Source organism: Polyodon spathula, chromosome 4 (assembly GCF_017654505.1).
Source record: "Polyodon spathula isolate WHYD16114869_AA chromosome 4, ASM1765450v1, whole genome shotgun sequence".
NCBI classification, from domain to species: Eukaryota; Metazoa; Chordata; class Actinopteri; order Acipenseriformes; family Polyodontidae; genus Polyodon; species Polyodon spathula.
Genome location: NC_054537.1, coordinates 93,463,583 through 93,483,382, shown reverse-complemented (window position 1 = coordinate 93,483,382; position 19,800 = coordinate 93,463,583). Strand labels below are relative to the sequence as shown.

The following is a 19,800-nucleotide window of genomic DNA, read 5'->3' as shown; positions in this document are numbered from 1 at the left end:
AACTCTTATTTGCACTTCGCAAATCTCCGCATCTCCACCCCCTTTTTGTGAACTTATGCACGGACACCCATAATTAAATATTCATCTGTGATTAAGTTGTCTCCACTGGATCTTTGAAAGCCCACTGTAGCATAGAATCTTAGGGCAGTGATTCTCTTCACTGACAACTCCTCACATAAATCCAACATTGCTTGTGTATTAATTGAAAACTACTAATAATCTGATCATCTATTTGGTCCAAAAAATGAATATGGGGTCTGTATAATCTAGAAAAAGGATACTTTCCCTTCTCTCTGCTTGCACTGCAACCGGTTCGAAAAAAAAAAAAAAAAAAAAAAAAAAATCTGCCATTCTCGCTTTCAAAAGGGTAGTGATTTGTCTACCTTTTAAACAATAATGACTGAAGTTACACCAAGTAGAAGCAGGTGTAACTCAGGAATTCTTAAAAGTTTAATAGACATGAAAACACTTCAGATATTGCACTTAGGGTTATGTCAGCTAATTTAACTAGCCGTGAATAACTTAAAATAGACAGACAACTTTAAGCATCTAAATGTACACGTTTGAAAAACACACATGCTCACGTCACCCGTCTAAACAACTACAAACACAGCTTATGTCACATACGAAAATAGGGCCCTAGGTGTGATTTGTTAAAACACCATCAAGTGACAGATTATAGTTTGATAAAGCTGTCTTTCAAGGTTTAAAAAAGCATAAGGATATTTTCGGGTTGTGTGTGATTCTATATATATCACAGCTGCTATCTGTTTTGTATTTGAAAGCAGAACAATTTAAGTTACATAATTAGCTAAAAATAAATTAAGGTCTAAAATAGCAATCCTTTTTAAAAGTAAACCAACTATGATGACAGCAAAGCCATACAATGCACAACATACCTTTCATCTTAGAAATGTGGCCTTGACTTGCTTCAAATTAGAGGCCAATAGAGAAATTTACATTAGTGTGACAACTTGAACATCCTCAGTGACTGTCTAAAGGTGTTTTTCCAGATGCTTACAATACCTATATAGTCAACAGCATGTCAATTATTTTTCTTTTCTACTTTGCAGGACAGCATGTCACACCAAGCCCAGTAAAGTACTCTGCACACCCCTTATTTACAAGATGAGCACCTACCTCTAAATTGTATTCTTCCACTGTTCGCTTTAGGGGGTCTACAATCTGCCAGCAAATCAGAATACAGAGATCAATCAGCAGCATCCCACCAACTATTATCATCAGCTTCTGGTCTTTAATAATCTGAAAAAGAGAGTCAGAGAGGAGGAGTGAGACGGCATTCTCACATACCAATAAAATAAAGTTAAGGTCAAAATTATTTGGAATGTTTAGTAACAAGGCTAGAAACAAATCACAAATATCTTAATAGCCCCTGGTAAAAACTGTGACTGTAAAAACTTGTGCGGAGAAGGCTCATGTTTGGAAGGATATGATCTCGTTTCTCATTTGAGGGCATGAGCTGTAATGATTTGTTTCTTTCTTATAGCTGTCCTAAAGCCAATAGGTGATATAATTGTGGGTACGGTGACTCACTAGATGGCACTCTTGTCTGACCGTCACAAGGTTGAATTTTGTCTGCAGCTGGATCGTACGGAGCCTATCTACCAAAACCCGAACAACTCTCTTTTTGTAACAGCATATTCATCAATTATTTAATGTAACTGTTAACATGTCATAAAATTATATTTACAAAACATGCACTATTTAAGATGCTCATTAACAATGTATTTTTTTTTTCAGTTATGGACTGAAACTCATAGGGCCTTACTTGGCAACTAGTGCATTACCAAAGGTGCATTGTTTAAAAGGACTAAAGCCATTTTAACGGTAGAGGACTAGGAATGAATACCTCAGAGCATTAATTTACAGTACATGTTCCTATCTGCTGCTTTTTTTTTTTTTATTCCTTTCAGACCCAGCATTCTAGTCATGACAGGCACACAGTTATTGTTGCTGTGTGCATGCAAACAAAACAAAGCTGTTGAACCTAATCAAGAGCTTTCTTTGAAAATAAATTACACTTGGAAATTACGTCTTGGAAGAAAACTTGTTTCCTTCTGCTCTGACAATGTTCCCCAACTCTGAGGATTGGTTTTTCCAGCAGGACAATGCTCCATACCACACACCCAGGTCAATCAAGGTGTGGATGGAGGACCACCAGATCAAGACCCTGTCATGGCTAGCCCAATCTCCAGACCTGAACCCCACTGAAAACCTCTGGAATGTGATCAAGAGGAAGATGGATGGTCACAAGCCATCAAACAAAGCCGAGCTGCTTGAATTTTTGCGCCAGGAGTGGCATAAAGTCACCCAACATCAATGTGAAAGACTGGTGGAGAGCATGCCAAGATGCATGAAAGCTGTGCTTGAAAATCAGGATTATTCCACCAAATATTGATTTCTGAACTCTTCCTAAGTTAAAACATTAGTATTGTGTTGTTTAAAAATGAATATGAACTTATTTTCTTTGCATTATTCGAGGTCTGACAACACTGCATCTTTTTTGTTAGTTTGACCAGTTGTCATTTTCTGCAAATAAATGCTCTAAATGACAATATTTTTATTTGGAATTTGGGAGAAATGTTGTCAGTAGTTTATAGAATAAAACAAAAATGTTCATTTTACCCAAACACATACCTATAAATAGTAAAACCAGAGAAACTGATAATTTTGCAGTGGTCTCTTAATTTTTTCCAGAGCTGTATGTATATATATATATATATATATATCAACTTTAATAATACTTAAACGTCTATCTTAGGTAGGCAATGTGTTTAAATCAGATGTTACATAAAAAAAATTAAAAAAACATGTTACTGAGAATATTTTTTTGCATGTCATTTTAATACTCTGTACTGTGTTTCCAGAACTCACTGCAGGTTCATGCTTTGCTTAGTCAAGAGTGAGCAAAACACTTGAGGAGTTGAGTGAAGCTGACAATGGAGCTGCCACTTCTCCCTGAAAACACAGCGGGAATCTGACTGACAAGTCCACTGTTTACCCAGCTCTGCCTTCAACAACAGTACAACTAAAAGCTGTTTAACCCTTTCCATCTTTAAATACAGATGACAAACCCCAGTTATCACTTTCTATGCATCTATTTTGTCTATTATTAGTATATGAATAAATGCACCAAAGACTGTTGAAAAAAAGCTCCATTCCACCACCAACACTGCAAGAGTGCAGAGTTTCCATTGCAAACCAATGACAGTAATACAAATACCTATGTCTGAGACTCAAGTCAAAAAGCACGGATAATAATCCCTAATAAAACTGGCACGACTCTCCAACTGCATGGTTCCCATTCGATTTAACATACCACATCTGTAACTACTGGTTGTTTGTATTTGTTTGTGTAATTCATTTTGGAACAAACATGTAAATAGTAATTTTTTACAGCTATATGTAGGTGAATGGCAGCTTGTGGAGAGTTCAGCATTTTCTAGAGCGCATTCCTACAGCAATCTTCTGTCCTGCATCTCAGTTAACCGAGGCTTGTATGCTTTTTTATAACCGACGCGGAAGAATTAAACAAACAGACTACTTATTTCCCGATTTCATTTTCAACTCAAGTACAGCAAAACAAAAGCAGGGTGTTGCAAACAGTTCCGTGACTGGCAGTGAAACACGTCACTGCCTGGAACACTGGGTCAGAGTCAGTATGGAAGGAGAAGGTAGCTAAAAGCAACTCAGACCCACATACTGTACTATTCAAACCCACTGTTTCTCTGACATGTCGTGCTCTTCCTACCCACATGGTTACAGAAACATTGTAGCTGTAAAATCTAAAAGAGGGCTTGAAGGGTAGCTACATCTGTAACCCATTCTGGACACTGGTTTACATAACCTGTGTGACTGCAAAGCAAGGGATCATTTTTTTACTTTGTAAAAGTCAATGTAAATGTGAGCAGCTAACTTTCTGAATTGGAGTAACCCTGAAACTGAGTTTGTTGTAAAACAGTGGTATGCAGGTGTTTTTGTGCTTGTATTAACTAAAATGTATAGGCGTGGTTAATCTTGAACTGCAATAGCTAAAGTAGCATTAGGTAGTTCAAATCAATCCAATACACTATTTCAGTAACTGATTTTTTGACAGAGAAATCCTGCTTTCAGTGGTACTAAAAAATGCACGGTAATACCAGTATGTAACCCTTCGATCGGTCTTGTTAATGCATGGTAATACCAGTATGTAACCCTTTGATTGGTCTTGTTAATGCATTCTAATACCAGTATGTAACCCTTCGATTGGTCTTGTTAATGCATGGTAATACCAGTACGTATCCCTTCGATTGCTCTTGTTAATGCATGGTATTACCAGTATGTAACCCTTTGATTGGTCTTTGTAACAGGGCGAGGAGCCCTGTACATTTTATTTGTTTATTTTTAGAACAGGGTCTCCCCCTCTGCCCCTGTGTCTCATTTGTATGATTTTGTATTTGTGTGTTATGATTTGTTTGTAGATGTGTTTATATGACAGCGTAGCTGCGTTGTGTTGTTATTGTTTTGTTTTTGTTTGGGTGTGTTCTGGCAGAGGCAAGGTCGGCAGCTTGTCCTCTGCGAGAAATGATTAAAAACCTCGTGCAGAAGGTGGCCATCTCCCGAATTAATTAAGTGATTAATTTGTTGCTAAACTGGGAGATGGTCACCTGCATATAAACCTGCAGCTCTCTGCACTCCTGAAGGGTGTTTGAGATGAGGAATGAGAGAACGAGCAAGGAGAGAAAGGAGATTAAAAGTGAAAACAAAACTAAAAGATAGTATCAGTGAAGGCGATTGCCCAGCCTGACCTATATGGGTTTTGTTTTGTGTCGTGATTTGTTTTTGTTTAAACTTTTATGTTTACTCTGCGAGAGTGTTTTTTGTGTTTAAATCTTTTATTTATTTTTGTTCAAAATAAACGGCGCATGCTGAGTCTCTTTACAGCGCAGTTACTTTGTTTGGTTTCTTTCTGCATTCTGGCCTGACGTCACCACTCGGCTACCCTGTCACAGTCTTGTTAATGCATAGTAATACCAGTACGTATCCCTTCGATTGGTCTTGTTAATGCATTCTAATACCAGTATGCATCCCTTCGATGGGTCTTGTTAATGCATTCTAATACCAGTACGTAACCCTTCGATTGGTCTTGTTAATGCATGGTAATACCAGTAAGTAACCCTTCGATTGGTCTTGTTAATGCATGGTAATACCAGTACGTATCCCTTCGATTGGTCTTGTTAATGCATTCTAATGCAGAAGCCTATGTTAGGTGTCCTTATCAGGGACAAATCTGTTCTCCAATCTAAATTCCCAAATTGTTTTAAAGATTTTTCTGAAGCGATCAATGAGATGGCATCAGGGAGGTAACTGTACCTGTCCCCATCATGACTGCTGACTTTCTATAGTACAGACCTAAAGCTTCTCTCTCTCTCTCTCTCTCTCTCTCTCTCTCTCTCTCTCTCTCTCTCTCTCTCTCTCTCTCTCTCTCTCTCTCTCTCTCTCCTTCTTTCTCTCTCTATCGCCTTCATTCTGCAGATACAAAAATATAATTTGTTTAGTTTCCGCAACCTTTTACCACAGATGAATTTGTGAAACCTCGCCTAACATTGGCTGCTGATAATGTATGCTGTCACGGAATGACCCTAAAACCTGACTTCCGTTGTACAGGGTGCAAGCCCCTTTTTTTGAGCAAAAGGTGCATGCGGCAGAGATGAATGGCTCTTTGATAGAAACAGTTACATTTATTTGAAGCCTTCCCACTAATGATGGGAATGAGAATGCAGAGATGGGAGCCCAGCTAACAAGATTGAAGTTTTTGCAGGTATCAGGCTTTTAAAGACTGTCACCCACACCTGTGAGCAGAAACTGACTCACTGAGAGCAGAAACTGACCGAAGACTGTCACAGCTACTGGAAGCAGGCTGATCTTTGGGATACAAATTTTTTATTTGTGAAACTGCAACAAATACTGTAATGACTGTAATGTGTTTTAGTAATATTTTTAGCAGATCTGCACAGGCCTGTCGTGGTGTTCGCTGAACCAGTCCGAGCTGAGCCTGGTGCAGAGTTCGAATCCTGCTGGGAACGTGATGAGTTAGACATAAATTGAATGATTTAAACTAACCTGTATTGATTGAAATAATGATATACTCTTTATCAATAATTATAGTAATACTGTATATACTCCTTTCAAATAATATGATATATTCTTACTTCATGTCTCATATTAATCAACACCAAAAAATTGGCAAAAGGCTAGGATGTCTTAAAACCAGCTTCAACTGGATTTTGTATGAACATAGAAAGGGGTCAGACTTAATTCAGTAAAATGACATTAGCAACTGTTATACTGAAGTAACTGAACTAGAAATATATGTGAAATACAAGTGTTATACAAATAACATTATTAAAAACCAAAAGGGTAACCCTTTTTAGACTATATTTGAAACTAAAAATACCTATCTGATTTTATTTGAATATGTTGTTACTAAGCATAGAGGTTTTAACTAAAAATGTATTCTGATCTAATAATAAAGTGACAAAACTTGCTGAAGAGAAACAATATGTTTTAAGTAGTTTGATCTAATAAGAAATCAATTAAAGAATGAGTTCAGTTTCTTTCTTCAACTAAACAAACAATATTTATGAATGGCACAGTTAAGCAATGGCACACTATTGCTTAACATGTTCACTATAGTTTAAAATGTAAATGAAGATAACTGAACTTATTATTCAAAGGCTGTCTTTGTCCCATACTTTGTTAACACACATTTGTATATGAAGTTAAACTGGCCCATTGACAACACATTGAAAAGGTAACATAATTAGATTAGATTTACTTGGGACTTCTGATGTATTAAATGGAGGGAAAATCCTACATAAGCCCAGAACAAGACTCCATTCGATATTACGTGACTTGCTAACTACAAGTTGTGTGGTCCGTGCGCTGATATCTAAAAAACTGATTGCTATTTGATATTGCTAAGCCAAGCCTCTGCCTTTTGAAGGCAGTTCTTATTTTTCAATATATCTTACACTACACCTCCATATACTGGAAGGTAAGCGTATATCTGAATTTAGTACCTCTTTTATATTGATGCATTGCTATAAGGTATAGGATTTACATTTTAGCTGTAGAGAGTGATATCTATTGAATGTTTTAGAATTGATAAAACATTCAATTGAGGAAGGTTTTTGCAGCTTTATGCATGCATAGTTTGAAGGCTAAATATGTAATAACCATATCTGTATTACTGTATTGAAGTACTAATGCTGTTAAACCTGTAAAGCACTGGATCGCCTAGACTGCTTTTTACTTGGGATTTACGGTGGTCTGTGCAACAAGCCAATCCAATTTTTAAAGCATTTAATAAACAGAGAATAGCACTACTACTGCTCTGATTAGTTAAAAAAGTCTGTGTGATTTTCTTGGTGATTAAAAAGTGGTCTGGAGAATTAGCATGCACAGTACATGAGCAAAACCATTTTCAAACATCTCTGTCCTCCTTAAATGTCTCCCCTGGGTTTAAGAGTGTGCTCAGAGAATATACTGTGTGTGTGTGTGTCTCTCTCTCTCTCTCTCTCTCTCTCTCTCTCTCTCTCTCTCTCTCTCTCTCTCTCTCTCTCTCTATATATATATATATATATATATATATATATATATATATATATATATATATATATATATATTATGTATATATATATATATATATATATATATATATATATATATATATATATATATATATATATATATATATATATATATATATATATGATATATGACTATGACTGCAAAGCTGACAATGCCCAGTAAAGAAAGATTTGTTCTCTAACGTCAGCCTTTCAAGAAATATGATAACTCATCACTTTGAAGACATGTCCTAGGTCTGTAAAAATGCTAAAGATTTTTCTGTTTTTTCTATGGCTCCTGACGAGAGCACTGACATATCTGATACTGTGCAGCTTTTGGTTTTCTTAAGGGACATAAATGAAAATTAAGTGACACAAGAATTGACTAGCATTCAGAGCCTTCATGGTCATATAAAGGGCACTGATTTGTTTGAATACATTGCACAGGTAATAGGTGAGTGTGGACTAGCATGGGAAAAGGTGGCTGGGGTTACAACTGACAGGGCACCAGCAATGGTTGGCTGCAGGAGTGGACTTGCTACTTCTGCTAATCAAAAATGGGAAGAAAGCGCAGGGAAAGTTCTGAAATACCACTGCATTTTGCACCAGGAGCAGCTGTGTGCTAAATAGGGTGATGCAAGCAGTGATTGAAATCGTGACTTTCATCAGATCAAAAGCATTGAATCGCGGGCAGTTCAGATCGATGTTGGAGGAAGTGGACGCGGAATATGGAGATGTGCTTTATCACCAGGAAACTCTGTAGTTAAGTCGAGGCAAAGTCCTGAAGCAATTTTTTTAACCTCCAATTGGAAATAAGAGAAACAGCAGAGAAAGGGAGAGATGTACAGCTATTTTTAGACAGAAAGTGGCTTTTGGATCTTGCATTCTTGGTCGACATCTTAAATCTCCTAGTACTTTGAATTTGCAGTTGCAAGGGAAAGGGCATCTTGTTTATTAGCTATATGATAGCATTAAAACCTTTGAACAGAAGCTGCAGGTACTGGAATGCCAATTAAGAGCTGACACTCTGGTGCACTTTTCAAGCCTGAAACAAGTCAATACTAGTACAGGCAGCGCTGCAAGTGAAAACAATGCAGAGTATGCTGCATTCATCAGAGACCTGTTGCGGGAGTTCGTTTTTTTCAGTTTTTCGTGCCAGTGAAAATGACTCTTCATTATTTTCACACCCATTTTCTAGCAAAGTGGATGATACGCCAGAAGAACTGCAAATGCAGTTAATTGAATTTCAGTGTGCTTGGTTTTAAAACAAAAATACAGCACTGTTCCACTCCAAGACTTCTACAAATATATAGATTCGGACAAATACCCAGGGATAAGAAAGCAAACTCAGAGCATGCTCTCTTTTTTTTGGAAGTACATATATCTGTGAACAATTATAGCTTGTTTAAACTCAACGAGTTCTGACTCGGAGGAAACCTTAGCGATCCCTACTTGCAGGGTGTGTTTCAGTTGTCGGTTACCCAGCTGCATCCAGATGTGGAGAAAATCGTGAGATCTAATGAACAGTTTCATACATCTCACTGACTGGTATCTATCACTATTAAAATGAAAAATAATACTTGCAATGCCGATAAACTTTTATTTTTTAATGCTTTTTAAAATATATTCTAAAACTATCAAACTGTGGTTTACATGGTAAAATAAAAACCTCAGAAGAAATGTTATAGTTGCATATAAGGTGCCTTAAGTTGTTATCTTTATTATTTAAATCTCTTTCAGAATTTATACTGAAGAAAAAGCTTAATAGTGTAAATGTATAACATTTCATCTGCAAATGACAGCAGTAGTAATTCAATTTTAAACCTAGTGCATTAAAATTGATATGAGTAAACTGGTAAATGGCTCATCTGGCATTAAAGTGAATGATTTATTATAGTATTTTGAGCCCTCATAAAGATAAACAGCCCTCGCTCTAGTACATTCATGTAACAGACTCCTGTATTACCACCTTTTTCTTCATCTTGACATTCTTAAAGATGGCATGGACTCTCCAGGTCTTTGCAAACATCGCTCCAAATGCCGTTGTGTATCCCACAGTGAGGATCCAAGTGCGCACCTGCAAGGAGAGGGAATAAGGGCAGTGAATAAGCAGGCAGGGTCAGTCAGGCAGGGTCTCACTGACTTCACAATGAAAAAGCTTTGATGTTTTTAAAATGTCTCATTCCATATCCATACATTGACTCCATACAGGATAACTTACATGCTTTTTCAGACTTTACCCTGTACAAAAGGGCTTTTTGAAAGTAATACATCTCAAATCTGAATGCCTGTTTTAGGAACATCATAATTTCCATGCAACTTCCCTCTTTATCTGTTTACAAGCTTTGAAAGTTAATCATTTTTAGAAAGCCATTTCTTGATAAAATCAAAGGAAAGTGCAGTCAAGTGAAGTGAGAGCATGGCAAAGCAGAGGCGACAGTCATAGAAGTATGATAGGTAGTATGGTTTTCTGCTGGACATGGTGGTTCAAACACTAATGCTTAATTTGAAAGAACAGCTTTAACAAGATCAGGTTCCAGTAAGGCAGAAACTGTGGTGTTCCACAAATATGCCCTTGTGTTTCTCCAGTATCATATTTAACTTAACTAATGTCACAAGGATACTTTGGAGAAATGAAGTACTATATCTGCTTCATTATTCTATACCGTCTGTGCATTGTCGCACCAATGCATCATAAATACTGGTTTCTATTTCAACAGCTGCTATGAGAAAATGTGTATTTACTAATGTTGCTTCCCCCACAACAGTTCATTTAGCTGACACCACTGTTAACTTCACTCCAGGCATGGCTTTGCAAAGCATTGTGCCTCACAGCACTCAAAGGAGTAAATAACAGTGGTGTTAACCTGTTAACATTAGTGCACAAACACACTTAACAAATGACCGTGTGCTGCTAATGTCCCTTGTTTAGCTTATACCAGTGTGTGAAGTCTAATACAATGTGAGCCACTGTATTAAAACTACTCGAGTCTGAACACTGTTTTGTTGTTTTTGTACTGATGCAGTGGACCATGAGAAGATGGACTTCTGGTACCTATCAGTGACTAAACAACCACTAGGGGGGGCACATGTATATCAAATATCTACAGTACATACCTTTGTATTATTATTATTATTATTATTTATTATTATTATTATTATTATTATTATTTTTTTTGTTTTTTTGATAGCTCAAATCCACTTAATTCAATAACAACCCCTGGCCTGAGCAGCAATTCAAGTTTCTGACAGCTTTGAAAAGTAGCTCTCATGAACGCTTTCTGCTGACTCTTTCATGTCGTGTCAGTATCAACTACTGTTATTTATATATGGGAGCTATTTTTTTTTGTTGCTGCATCAGTCTGGACAGGTATACAGTGATGTGTGTGCTCCAGTCACAATGTTTTCTCAGCAGTACCACCAAGAGGTCAACCATTACCCATCTAGTCATTTCCACATTGTTTGTTTTTTGATAAGTGCCTTTGGACCACTGCAGGCAATGGGAGTAATACTGTTACATTCAGTGAACGTGCTGGAAGTAATATGCTTAAGTAAAATACCAAAAGCTATTTATGTATTCACACATGCAAATAACAATTCATAGCATAATGTTGATACTAAACAAAATGTTTGTGTTTTTTTATTTTTGTCAAATAGTCATATTTGGAGAAGAGACGGGAACATGCAGCATTAATAGTAGAGATAACTTAACAAAAGTGTTCTTCTTTTTTAGATTCATATTCATATTGTGTTTTAGACCAGTAAGAAATACCACATAGAACAAACAGGGTGTTTCTTCCATCATCGAGATCAGGGGAGGACAGCTCTGGTTCTGGTGAAACATTCTGCACCGGGTTTAACAAGCATAATGAACGAAGTGAACTGCTTAAGGAACAAAGACCAGGCCTAGAAAGGCCATCATTATTGCTTATTTTACATCACTGGGGTGGGAACCTTCGTTTTTTTCAGTCAGCAAGTCAAGATTCATCAGGATTTCAAGATTTTCAGATGCTTCAGCAGTTTGTGGTGAAAAACTGGAAACTGTGTACACCCCCAGAGGCACCTGGATAATTATGCAGGTTTTCTATTTATTTATTGTATTGTTAGGTATAGTACTTACAGTGCAAAGAGTTTCAAATACTTTGTCGGAGACAAAGGATCCATCAAGGCCAAAGAGAAAGATGGATGCGTAGGATAGCATTCCTCCAAGGATAATCAGGTTGTTCATGTATGGGCTGGACATCTTTATCAGCCTGTGGAGACAGAGGCAGACAGACATCAGATTTAGCGGAACCACACTGATCTCATATTACGGGGAAGGAAAGTAATGAGCTGCATTTCCAGTATGACTAAAGAATGAGACTCCGGTCTGACCCGTTTACAGGACTCCACCGGGATTCTCTAAATAGCTCCATCAAAAGAACAAGGCCACCGAATTGCTCAGATATTACATTCAGTGGCTCAGAGATGGGTCTCCCAAAACAATCTCAACTCTCATCCTTCAAGGGGAGGGGCGAGACTGACTGACGTTAAAGGCTTTCCAAGTCACAGACACTCCTTTTACAGCAGCGCCTTGTGTAAAATGTATATTTATAGAGTAGGAAAGTGCTTCAGTGATTTTGCATCAGAGCCTGCATTGGGGAATCACACATTCTCACAGGGGAAGGCATTAGGTGTTTGAAGTTTTCCGTTACAAGACAGTAGAAGATGAGGCTATGCTATCTGTTCATTTGGTGCAGTGAAATTCCTTGTCTATTTTCTATGGTGAGAGAACCAAATTACAGCAGTTAAGATACTGAGGCAGAAAAGGAGTCTGGGGCAATGTTTTCTGTACCTGTGGAAAAGATTATTTTTGTGAGATTTTTCAAACCTATTTATGAACCTGATGAAAACCAACAACTTGAGGACTGGAGGCTTTCAAAACTAACAGTCTGGAGGGCACATAAGCAAGAGGGCTTAAAAAAAACATGGGAGGTAATAGGCAAGCCACTGGCAAAGATTTTTCACATATCAATCAAGACAGGGGGTGTTCCAGTGGATTGGTGTGTTGAAAATGTAATACCCATATTTAAAAAGGGAGATAAGGTGGATCCAGAAAACTATAGACTCATGAGCCTCGCCTCCATAACATCTAAAATTATGGAATCCATTGTAAGAAAGAGTATCTTTACAGCATAGAAGATGGTTGTCACAACTTTAAAAAAGGGTCCTCCTGCCTAGCCTCTTAGGCTTCTTCAAATAAGTCACTGCAAGGATGGACACAAAAAGAGCATATGACATCATATACTTGGACTTCCAAAAAGCCTTTGACAAAGTGCCACATGAAAGGCTTATCTTCAACTTCAATCTGTGGGAATACAAGGTAGTACACATCCCTAAAGATTTAGTCTGCACACAGAACTGGGCAGAAACATGACAAAAGAAATTACATATCAACAAATGTAAAGAGTTGCACACCGGTCACAAAATATAAGATCCAAATACCAAATGGAGGGGATAGAACTTGAACAGGCACACACAGAGAAAGACCTTGGTGTGGCAATAGATCCATCGCTGTCAGCAACGACACAGTGGGGGAAGAAAACAAAAAGATATACAGCTTAGGTATACAGCTAAAAGAGTGTACAAATCCAAGGAGGTTATGAAGTAGAATGCACTGGTGAGATCAAAGAAGATCCACCAGACTAATTTCAGCTAATAGGAACTGGACGAGCACTGATGTGCAGAACATCCTCTTCTCAATCGTAAACATTCTTATTTTCTTATATAAGACAGTAACAGCTGGCAAAAATAACAGCTTTCTCACAATGTCACAGTAGAAGGTGTTTTGCACTCCAGCACTCCGGAAACTGAGATCTCATTAAACGTAAAAAGAACATGAACTCAACCAATGCCCCAGCAAGGCGTTGGGTTGGGGGCAGGATATGTGATTCTAGTGGTCTGAGGATTTATCCGAAGGTAATAGCTGCTGTGCGGTTGAACCTACGACCTCCTGATTAAAGTGCTAATGTCATTTTCATTAATAACTTCACATGTCCCTGACATTTCAGCAGCCAGGAAATCAAAAAATACAAATAAATAAAAAATCCCAACTCTGAAGAGATGTTCTAGAGACAGAGAGTTTGAAGTAAAAGGTCTTACTTATGATTACGGTTTTTGATGTTGAAGAAAAGGAAGGCGCCTGCCATGAACATTCCCAGGATGGTAATGGCAGAGAGAATGCTGTACAAGGGAAGGTTTATGTTACGCCGCTGGTTTTGGACAATCGTCCGGTCTTTTGGAGGCTCCACACCTAAAAAAATAAAAAAAGAGAGGGGTCAGCTGCAGTCCACACCTCCTCAAACACCGAGCGCATTAAAAGCAGGAGAATGAAAAACAGCATGCTTTACTATGCACTGTGCTTTGCTTTTACCATGGTACATCAAAGTAAGCCTTCACACGCAGGTTACTGACATTCACCGGTCTTTGTCTCTTTACCTTGGAACCTGATGGTATTGTTCATGAGCTCCAGTATGTCAGCTATTGCATTATACTCCCCAACCTTTACTTCTTGACCTTCTGTAGAAACACAAACAAGACACATGATTTAAAAAAAAAGGTGTCAATGTGTTTGCCACAATTAAAAAAAAAAGTAAAAGAGACCTTACAAGGTCCTACTGATTTACATTAAGGTTACATTGAGGATATAGGGGTGAAATATTGTCAATCGTGTGTGTGTCATCATGATTGCTATAGAAATGAATGAATACTTGAATGTATATACAGTACTGCCCTTGCCATGGATAACTGATTGTTCTTGTTTTAGACTTTGAATAGGATTTACAAAAAATGTTTAACTCTTTAAGGACTGTGATGGTGTAAACACGATCATACTGAAGTGTCATTCTGGGCCTGTGATCGGGTAAACACAATAAAAAACGTACTTCGTTTCTTTGACTTACTGGTTCACCATACTTTGCAGTACCGCTTGTCAACATAGATCATTGGATAGGGGAGGGGTTGAACGTCACTGCCTGCTTGGGTTTGGTCCTTAGATGGTTAATATTAGAGTATTTAAAGTAATAGATAAACTCTCCAACTCCTTGCATATCCCCATTGTAAAAGTGACTGCCCAACACAGAACAGCAAAGAGGTACAGTTGACTGAAGGAGAACATTAAAGGTTTTCAAATCAGTTTTCTAACTAAATTATAAATGCCCCGTCCTTCAGTTTAAGATGTTTAGGATTTTTTTTCTAATACCAATAATATAATTTGGAAAATGTTGGTATTTCATAGACAAAACTATAGCAGCTGCTAAAGTAAAAGTTGTTGCTTCTGCCTGTTACAAAAATCACTTTTCAGCTTTACTCCAATGGTCTAACTGCAATCAGGTCATGTGACAGGACGTTGTCAGATACCAGGGAAAACAGCTGTTTAATCTACAGTGTTATACTGGAATAATCAATAAATGAAGTGCTCGTTTGACTAGTGCTAAGAATCATGTTTAACACGCCTCTAATGTACTGTATAAAGATGCAGTTTGGGTGGCATTGCTATATACAGCATTGTTATATAGACGAGACACAAGCTTCTCAACACAGAAACTCTTCACCAATACTGCAATCGTATGGTGCAACTTATTAGTACTAATGGGCTTGACCACTGTATATCATTTTAAAGGGTTATTTTTTTATTAAGAATATCAAGTTGCTTGTCTTCTTGAAGATTTTAGAGTGGCAGAAACCAACGCTTACTGGCGGTCACACTGCTAGTTTTTCCAAAAAAATCTTAAGTGTGTGTGTATATATAATATATACTTATATTGATTTTGTATTTATGTAATATACAGCAGCCCTCCTCCACTCTGCACTGGATCTTAGTCCCCATGACCTTCAAATCCTAGACTAGAGACAAACATCTGGGATTTTGCCTGATTTTTGTATTGCTCTGACAACAGGTTAGACTTAGCAAGTCATTGAATCAAAAAAATTCATATAAATGAATACAAAACTTAAGCTAAAGTACATTACTAACGTATTAAAGTTAAATAAGAACAACTTTCAATGTCCAATTATGTTCTCCACAATTCCCAGCAAAATATAACAAAAGTATATTGATTTGCAATGTCTTTACTCCATACAGTTATATGTAAAACTCTACTAAAGTTATACCTTTTTTCTTGCGTGTATTTCAGGCAGAAACAGTACAAAAAGCAAACTTCACAATAAACAAAGTGGCGAAAGCACATTTTATAAAGTAATGGTATTAATGAGGTTTACTTATGCCTTTTTAGCTGTACATGCAGGTGATGACTTGTCAAATTCAATTGAAATAAACTTCAAATAAATGAAATGTAGAAAAGCAGGCATTGTACAAAGAAAGAAACACTGGCTGTTTTGGATTTTGTTTATTACATTCCTCAGAACAGAAAATAGAGCCTCAACATAAAACAAGACGTTGATCACTATACTTAGCATCTACCTTGCAAGTTGGGCCAGTGTTTGGGTATTGTGAAGCATTTTCAAGTGATGTACTTGCACCTGTATACTCCGATTCTGATTCGCTTGCCAAATCTGAAGCCGCACTTTGCTGAACCTGTTTTTTACACATATGTTAATCCCACACATCAGATGGAGCTGTTTTTTCATCTGCCATTTTAGAAACTGTCACGCAGATTCTGGAAGGTTGTAAATCGGTGCAACACAAATGCCTTGTGATCCAGTAAGTATTTCTAATTTCTATCAATTATGTAATTCATAGCAAACACAGCCATGGAATGTAGCCTCAAATTCATGTGGAGCAATGTTTGTTCGTATATTCAGATATTTCTCCCAGCACTGATATAATTTCAGTCTGCTATTTTTACATTGCTCTACTAAAGCCTCTCGTTGCTCAACTAATGAGCATTGACAAAAAGAAAAGTAAAACAGGCGGAGATTTGTGATGCAAACCAAAATGAAATCTGATCAGAATGAAAGCTCGGCCAACCCACATTTAGTGCTAATACAGATGTTAATGCTGGCCAATAGCAGCTAACAACAACAGAAGCAGCATGAACTTCATTGAATGAAAGCTGGACAGCAGTGCTGATCAAGGTAAAGGTTGATTAAGAGAGGAGTTAGTGGGGGCAGCTATGGCTGCACAAAATCACGCTGGTGGTGGCCACGGTGGCCACATTTGAGAAATGCTGGTCTATACTACTAAATATTTATATAGAGAAATGGTTTTAAGAAGAAAGCCATCGTGTACAGACTACTTATGAGCAATTATCACTTTTGCAAGTCGATTTGATTATCGACTCGATACTTGAAAATTATCAATTATTCTAATAACATAATTTTTGGGGGAAAAAGTCACAAAAAGGTTCCTGAAATTTTTTTTTCTTTTTATTTCTAATTAAAAACTACAATAAAACTTAAATAACTGAAGTCTTGCGGCTCAGGCACACTTGCACCTCAAACACTTGGGTGCTCGCCAACCTACACATCGGTTTTGCACACAGTCACATTCGCCAATCTGTCCGGCTGGGTGATTGGTTTACAACAGTGGACTTGAAGGACTCATCCTCTCCTTAGCCCCCTGCACCTTTTCAAAGTGCATGGATGCAATTCTAGCTCACTATGGACAGAGTGCCTCATATTGGATGGTCTGGCAGTTCATTCCAGGGTCAGTCGGAAGTCAGCCGTTCAGGAAGGGGGCGGAGTCAAAATGCCCAAAGTCATCGCCCTAATGCGGTACACAATGTGTCAGTCATGGATTGGAGGAGACGTGACTGAACTAGCTATCGCGGGGGGCATGACTAAGGGTATAATGGGGGATGTGACAATGTAATCTGTTTCTTTGCTGCAGATATGATAAGGACAGAGAAAGGAAACACAGTTGTGAAAAGCGTATCGTGAGTGTTAAGTGTTTTGTTTGTTTGTCGAAACTAGCTGCCTGTGTTTGTCTTTGTTAGATGGCTAACACGGACTGACAGCTGTCACTACAGGCCAGCATCAAGCCTGGACTATACTTCACTACTATCACTATAATTGCCTTGCACAGTGTCTGCACTAAGAGCACTCTGGAGAAGTGACTGTGTCTCTATTGTGTGTCATTCTTTGTATTGTTATTTCGGGACTGAACCCAGTGGTTTATATGCTGGTGATACACATTATTGTGTAGAGCCAGCATTATTATTTAACTGGTTGCAAACTGGGAAATCTGAAAATAAAGAACTGTTTTGAACCGTGAACTTTGCATCTGACATTGTTGGAACACCTGCATCACCTGTACACCTGCACACTGTAAGCCACTCAATCACAGAGTGATACACAGCCGTCAAGTGGTGACGACAGGTGCATCCAACCTGGGTTGGGGTGCGGTCTGGGCAGGCAGAGGAATAAGAGAGTCCTGGACAGGCCGTTGGACATCCCTGCACATAAACACATTGGAGCTCCTGTGCTCCAGAATCCTCATTTGCACCGACGTGTCCTCATAACCACCAGAGTGGGCTTCGGTCCCCGGGGTTACACCGCATAGCCTTTCGGCTGTTGGTCTAGGCACAGAAGCTGTTGGTCTGGGTCCTCACCCATCAGAATGGCAACTCCACCCTCAGGTGGTGCAGCACATTTGGGATTACTCCAGGAAAGCCCAAGTCGATCTCTTTGCCTTGGCAAATTGCTTTTGTACGCTTTCCCACTGATATGGCCAGATGGCCCAGGAGAATCTGGTTTTCAAACCTTTGCCAGCTCCTGCAGGGCCAGCCCTGGGATATCCAGCTGTGCATGGTTCTCCTCAGTCAGGCACAAGGCATCCTCCAACAACCAGAACCGGGCAGACTCCAACTGTGGGTCTGGCCCCTGAACGGAACCATCTGTCCACCTTAGGGCTCTCAGATACGGTCGTTAGTGCAAAACTGCAGAACACTAGGGCTTCCTCCACAAGAACGCTATATGCTTACAAGTGGAGATATTTTCAAAAGTGGTGTATGACTAGAGGCCATGACCACATCTATTGCCCCATAACAATTATTTTACAGTTTCTACAAGATGGGCTACAACTGGGCAGGTCCCCCTCTATGCTGAAAGTGTACATGGCAGCTATATGTGCATGCCATGTCCCTATAGACTCAGTTTCCCCAGGCGCTCATATTCTGGTGACCCATTTTCTAAAAGGTGCTCGGTGGCTGTGTCCCCCTAGAAAGTGGAGTCTAGACGTGGTATTGGAGGCTCTCACTAAGGCCTTGTTTGAGCCTATACAATCCATAAAGCTAAAATATCTCTCTATGAAGACAGCCTTTTTATTGGCCATCACCTCCGCTAAGCGGGTCAGTGAGCTGCAGGCTCTGTCTGTGCACAGTTCCTGTATGTGTGTTTGAGATATGGAAACAGGTTATCGTTACACATGAACCCTGCTTTCCTATCTAATGTGATTATGGTTTTCCACTTGAACCTATCAGTGGAACTAGTATCATCCCCCTCCCTTTGATCAGAGGGCATTGAGAGATTATGTGGATAGGAAGAAAACGCTGTGTCAGTCTGACCAGCTCTGGTGAAAGGACCCTGGATCAAGCATTCTACCAGAGGTGTGGCTGTGTCATTGTCTCTCTTTCGATGTGCCTCATTGACTGATATTTGTACTGCAGCTAGCTTGGCTACTCTGCATACATTCACAAGGTTCTACTGACTTAATGTGATAGATCCCTCTACGCCTTCGTTAGGAACAAGGGTCCTTGAGGTTGTATGTGCACACCACAAACACTAGTTGACGATAGCAAGGCGTTCCTCGTATGCTGTCTGCTCACTCTCCCTCAGTGATGGCTTTGGTATACTTTCCCCAAAAGTATTGGTTGGTGGTCATCTTCAAATTGAAAGGGAATGTTAGGTTATTTATTGCAACCTTGGTTCCCTCAAAGAGAAGACGACCACCAAACCTTGAGAGGTCACATCACTCACATTCGAGGGTTCAATGCAAAAGAGGAAGTGGGCTCCGCGGAGCAGCTACTTATTCCCTTGGCAGGCGGGACCGAGGACGTCACTCCACTGAGGGGCCTATTGGCAGCTCTGACATAAAATGCTCAGCGAATATCTACTTAAGGCAGGCATATCCTAAATGTATTGGTTGGTGGTCGTCTTCTCTTTCAGGGAACCAGGGTTATGGTAAGCAACCAGCAACCAAACATTTTCTTGCCACGTCAGTGGATTGCTA

General features: G+C 38.8%; 1 protein-coding gene across 1 annotated transcript in view; it reads right to left on the bottom strand.

Moving 5' to 3' along the window:
* LOC121315143 (gamma-aminobutyric acid type B receptor subunit 2-like) overlaps positions 1 to 19,800 on the bottom strand; it is a 270,582-nt gene that overhangs the window by 69,823 nt on the left and 180,959 nt on the right. Inside the window, exons 9-13 of the mRNA XM_041249098.1 lie at positions 14,109 to 14,189; positions 13,773 to 13,923; positions 11,752 to 11,884; positions 9,601 to 9,708; positions 1,141 to 1,263 (exon numbers count right to left, since the gene is read on the bottom strand). Coding sequence (XP_041105032.1) covers positions 1,141 to 1,263; positions 9,601 to 9,708; positions 11,752 to 11,884; positions 13,773 to 13,923; positions 14,109 to 14,189 — 596 coding nt within the window. The remainder of the gene's footprint in view (positions 1 to 1,140; positions 1,264 to 9,600; positions 9,709 to 11,751; positions 11,885 to 13,772; positions 13,924 to 14,108; positions 14,190 to 19,800) is intronic.